General features: G+C 40.4%; 1 protein-coding gene across 1 annotated transcript in view; it reads left to right on the forward strand.

Moving 5' to 3' along the window:
• The window catches only part of vstm2b (V-set and transmembrane domain containing 2B), a 50,544-nt gene extending 44,953 nt beyond the window's left edge, over positions 1 to 5,591 (forward strand). Inside the window, exon 5 of the mRNA XM_034229107.1 lies at positions 4,673 to 5,591. Coding sequence (XP_034084998.1) covers positions 4,673 to 4,761 — 89 coding nt within the window. The 3' untranslated portion in view covers positions 4,762 to 5,591. The remainder of the gene's footprint in view (positions 1 to 4,672) is intronic.
• The last annotated feature ends 409 nt before the right edge of the window (positions 5,592 to 6,000 follow it).

The raw sequence follows: 6,000 nt of genomic DNA on the forward strand, positions 1-6,000 counted from the left end.
CCTCTGAGCTTCCTCATTGTTGTGGTTGATACCAGGCTGTCAGTGGCATTTGGGTCATGTTTGGCGATGCTGTTCGTCTTTGACATCTTTGGGACCCCCTGCTTCTGTCGTCATCATTGAAACCTCCCTTGGGTTAATGCATGGAGGGCCGTTGTTTGGGGCATGTGGTGGGTGTTGCCTTAGTAGTTGCGGGCAATCTCTGGTCCAATGGCCCATTTGGCTGCAATGGTAACATCCCTCAAACCGTAAACGTCTTCTGCCTGTGCCTCCTCGGAAACCTCCTGGTTGTTGGTTCTGCTTCTGATTCTCTGGCACTATCTGAGATTTAACTGTTTGAGGTGTCTGCCCTGCATTCTCTGGTTCTTCCTGAGCTTGAATTGTTGGAGGTGTCTGCCCTGCATTCTCTGGTTCTTCCTGAGCTTGAATTGTTGGAGGTGTCTGCCCTGCCTTCTCTGGAAGTTTCCCCTCCCTTCTCCTTGTCTTGTTCCTACAAGCTACGGTGTCTTTTGTTTTTTCTGCTATGTCTTCCCTCACTGGCAGGTCTGCTACTCGGACCACATTTATGCTGTGTGCCAATAGGCTGGCATATTCCAGATGGAGTATGAGACTTGTAACTCTTATAAATCGTTCTTCAGCTTCCCTCCATATAGTTAGCTGTTGTAGGCATTGTTCGTGCTCATAGTCGAGTACTGCTCTTCTATGGGCTTTTGTTGGTCCAGGTTGATCATCTGCTGGAATCAGTCCTCTTGTTTGCCACTGTTCCAACAGTTTCTCTATTTGGTTCCATGTCTTCTGTCTTTTAATTGGAAAGGTTAAAGCATCTGATCTGATTTTTACCCTTTCCTTGATATCTGCAGTTGAGCCTGGCTCTGCGTCTGGTCTCAACTTAGTTTATTTCGGTGACATGCTCTCTTCCTATTCGAATGAATATTATTAAGTTATCAAAGATTGAAACACTAATCCTCCGACTAGCACCTTTGTTCCTGATAAATAATATCCTTTTTTTTTTTTTTTTTTTAAAGTTATAGATTTTTTTTTTTTTTATGAGAACGTTTTTTGTAAAATATTAATAAAGTAAATTAAAAGATACAAATTATGCAAATTTTAAAATCTGAAATGTTAAACTAAAAATTGTACAGTGTATGGTTTTGACCTTGAGATATGAAAATAGAAATCTGGTGTAAATCTACTGTGTACAGTGCAGACCGCAATGTATGGAATTATGCAAATGTCATAATTTGTGTTAGCTTCAATAAATTGGTGTTTGAATATTCTACAGTCTAGTTTGAAAGTCTATTATGTAAAGTTTCTCATCTTTTAATTAGAAACCACTTTGCAATTCTATCCTGGCGATTGGCACTTAAAATCAAGCTTCAAAATGTTATAGTATCTTTGTAATAATTCTGTATTACCAGCAGAGTGCGCTGTTGTAATTTCCAGCTCAATCCACTAGGGATAGCTGTTGCAAAACTGACCTCTTTTTAACAAGAAGAATCTTATTTCCTTAAAAATGGGAAGAAAATTAGAATATGGTTAAACAACACAGCACATAACCGCCAAAACACATTTGCAAACAAGAATATTCAAAAAACCGCTAATACGCACTTGCAAACAAGAATATCTCCAAAACCAGACTCCTACAAATACCAAACTTCCCACGGTAAGATAACCTGTCTATTTTATAGTTCCAACTCTGCCAAGAGATATGGTTTGTCCTTCTCAATATGGAGTGCCTAGCCTCATGTGAGTGCGACTGAGTGTGTAAAAACAAACAGAGTACTTTCAATTAGCATTTCACGAAATGGCGACTGCCGTGTGGCTTATTTTCAGCATGAGGGCAAGACAAGATGGCAACTGATTTTCCAACCTTTGACCTGAAGAACAAAGGGATTTGAAAACACCTCGTGGCTCTCACAGGGGAGTTTAAATAATGGCGGGGTGCAATCTTGTCAAGAAAATTCAACACAAAACAACACTGCAGTTTAAAATAACATTTATATCTAGTTTACTATGAAAAAATGGGCTTTATCTTATTGATATCATCACTTAAAGTTAGGAACCCTTACGCATAAGCTATAAACCTATCTGCGTAATATTTGACTTCATAGTCCTCTATTGGTCAACTGCTGCCATTTAGACACGTTAGGTGGGAGTAATATGGAAACCTATCAGCGACTATTAAATGACCGTCGTCAATTTAACGTAATGCTGCTGAAACCCCAAATACCGTATTCCACCTGCAATATCTTGGTTGAAAATAGAACAGTTATGACCACTGATAAAGGCTTACACCTTAATCAAGCCTTTCCTCAAAAAGGACTTTTTTAAAACAGTTCTCAACTGTTTTCAACTAGCACTGACTTCAGTTACTCAACCCTAAGTTGATTCGCTATGCCTTGTTGGTTTTCAATTACTTGGTCCTTAACCAATTCGCTATGTCCCATAGATCTTAACAATAATCGTTAAATGGACTTATATATCCTTACGTCATAGGCTAACTAACGTAACAGGAGACACCTACATGAAAACACAACAAGACACCTACCCGAAGTACAATGGCCACACACATTTATATTTTAAAATACAACACACACAAATTAATAGCATGCAGGGTTAAATAGAAGAACAAAAGAAAGTGTGAACTCACCCTGCAGAGCAGCGTCACGAGGTTTAGGATGCTTATATTTATCAATTTTGGTTGTTTTATCATTAAATGCACAGCTATTTTCAGGATCCGCTGGCCTCCGTCAAACACAAACCTATTTTGTACTGCATAAACTATGAAGAATTTGATATAACAGGCTTCTTCTTACCGATTTGTTTGAGCTCTTTGTGTGTCGAACGGGATTGCCAGCGGCTCCGGGCAACAGCTGGTTGTTAATCTCTCCCGGTCCAACGAAAATCACGTCTTCAGGGTTACCAGATTGTTAACAGTGTTGGTTATTCTCGCGTCCAGGAGAGAAGCTTTAAAAGGAGACTAAATGGAGTCTCTGAGATGTTTTCAAATTGGTACTTTAATTAAAAATAAAGGCGCGGGTATGTTTACAAGCAGAATATTGTTCATCCAGGAGAGAAAGACTGCAGCTTCCTCTCCCAGGTGCCGGCCGTGCAGAAGAGAGCTTACAAGCATTCGTCCTTCCCGCTTGCTCGCTGTTCGCTCCTCCTCTCTGTGAGCTGTAGTGACGTAGGAGACTTCCCCCCTCGTTCGTCTGTGTCCGATATCGCGTTAAACAGAGGATTTCGACATTTTACATTCATTGCTTACTTCCACATGCCTTTTCTCCTCCTTATCTCTTTCATAACTTTATATGTAATACATGTTAACGGCGTCAATAGCCACTTTAATTATACTAATGGGCGGTAGTCCCGGATGTCGTCATGAAAGATTTTCAGACTAAAAGCTTAACAACTGGTTGTGCACAAGAACTTCTGGTTTTTCAGTATAAAACAGCATTTAAACTGACGGTATGTTTAAGGTACATTATGCTATCAAAACATTGATTTTAATTTCTAACACAACTGAATATGTTTTGCCGTTTGAGGTCTGGACCGTTGCGTAAAAGGACCGCAGCTGCGTGTTGAAGGTTTCTGCTCCATAGCTGTCAAACTCCGTTGGTTCTTTTTTTTCAATCAACCAGTCTTTAAATAGTTTCATCGCCCATAATGTGTTCCGTTTTGTATTCAATTCATGCCGGTCCTCTTCAATTTGGTCGATTTCTCTGTCATTCAAATCTCGGTGTCTTTTCGCCTCTCTTACTTCTCTGCTTTTTTCTTGTCCCTCTTGTCTTTTTATTTTCTTCACTGGGGACTCATCAGCCACTAACCATTCCTTCAAATTACTGTGCTCTCCAAATATATTAAAATTAATGTTAAAATCCTCCATGTTGCTATCACACGACAGCGGAAAACTAAAGACAATCAGACAGTTTGCTTGGTTTTCAAACTGTTACATTTGAAAAACAGTTAGAGCGTCTCTTGTCAGTTTGAAAAGCCAACGGTAGGAACTGCTTGCGTTTTTGAGCAGCTTTTTGATTACAGATTTGAAAACATCGCTCCTTGCTTTAAAAGTAGCACAATTCATTATGTCAAACCTTGGAAAGTATCTAGATATCCCTGCCCTAATGACAAAGTAACTGGCAACTGAATATGTGTCGCCGTTTGATGTCTATGTCTGGACCGTTGCGTAAAAAGGAGGATTTCTGCCCCGTTACTTCTCCGCTGTTTTTCTTGTCCCAGTTCGAAAAGCAAACTGCATGCAGTTTGCTTTTCGGCCCAACTGTATACAGTTAAATCGACCGGACTTCTTTCTGAAGATGTGAGCGTCCTTAACAACGTGTCACGTGTCACGTGTTCTGAATTGACCAATCAGAATTGAGTATTCAACTAAGCCATGTCATAACAGTGGTTATCGTTACAAGGCAGCACTGCGGGTTTGAGACACAACTACACGGTCCATGCACTGAGCATGTATCCGATTGTAGTCGTAGCATAGGAGGATTACCCTGGTAAACATTACACGTCCATAACAACACAGAATGTTAGCATGATGATGCTACAGCAAGGTGCAGGCATTGGCTCTTAAGAAACATTATTAGAGATGATCAGTGTGATATTCAGAACAGTGTCATTTAGTGTAATTTGTAATATTCTTATTTCTCTCTCTTTCATCCAGGCTGCCGTCTGATGAGCTCCATGGACCCCCTCTTCTGCATCTCTCTCCTGTTCCTGCATAAACTTCTCCCCTTCCTGTTGGCCCACTGAAGAGACTTCAACCAAAATAATGTCGACCTGCAACGTTCTCACTTTCTATACCAAAAACCAAACAGCAACAAGCAGCAGTCAGAGGGGAGGAAGGGTCACAATAAAGCAATGTATACCGTTGCAACAAATCACTGCAGGGAGGTGAAGCAGAGCGAAAAGGACTGAGGAGTCGGACAGAGGACACTGAAGGAAGCGCAGCAGAAGGACGCTCCTCAGAGTCCAAACAGACATGGAAGCTACATGACTGTCGGCCCAGCAGAGTGTGGAGAGGAGAAATGTGCTCCTGGTGAATGATGGGAGCATCACCACTGATCCACACAGCCTCACATAGAGGCCACATGCAGCCTGTATTCTGCACCGCCTCATACACTCCTTTCTGTTGCAGCATTTCCATAATCACTTCAATGTGAGTCCTACTGCTGACATGTGTTATATGGAGACATGTGACTATTATTTCTTTAATCAGCTGATCATTTTTCTGTAGCCATGTGAAGCTTCTTCATTATTCTGAACATCCTCCAGTGTGTCGGTCTGCTGTGTGTTCACCCCCTCCCGCACAAAAACACTCACTTTTGTTCTCATCGCTGTGTTCTAAAATGTGAACAACAAATAATAAGTATAAATAGCTGATATATTTTGATTAAGATAAGTCACATCTTACCATTGTTGTTGTTAATCACCTCTAATAATGTTTATTTTTATTAAATATATGGTGATCAAATTAAGACATTTAATTTCCATGAGACAAAAGGGATTTATTGGTGACTTGCCAACAGCCATTGAGATGAAGGTATATTGTTTTTGTAATAAAACGTAGATTTCAAAAGAGATGCATGGTGGAGGCTTTCTTTCATCACAGAGGGATATTCACAATCACACAGAGTAATAATAGTAAGTAAAAGTACACACTATGAAGGTAAAGTCGGTGTGATGGACTGAAGGGATGAAGCTGCCAAATAAATGACAGAACAATATTCACAGAGGTGGAAAGTACTCAGATCTTGTACTTGAGTAAAAGTACCAGAGGGTAGGAATACTCTGTTACAAGTAAAAGTCCTGCATTCAAAATGTTACTTAAGTAAAAGTCAGTGGCGGCTGGTGGAAAATATTTTTGGTGGGGCTGTTGATATAGTGAGTAAAAAAAAATGTTTTGGGAGAAATGACCCCTTAAATTAGGACTTCTGGTGATGTAATGGCGCGTTTCCAGTGCAGCGCGGAGCTCGCTTTAATGCTGCGTTC

The sequence above is a fragment of the Gymnodraco acuticeps genome, unplaced genomic scaffold (genome assembly GCF_902827175.1).
Source record: "Gymnodraco acuticeps unplaced genomic scaffold, fGymAcu1.1, whole genome shotgun sequence".
NCBI classification, from domain to species: Eukaryota; Metazoa; Chordata; class Actinopteri; order Perciformes; family Bathydraconidae; genus Gymnodraco; species Gymnodraco acuticeps.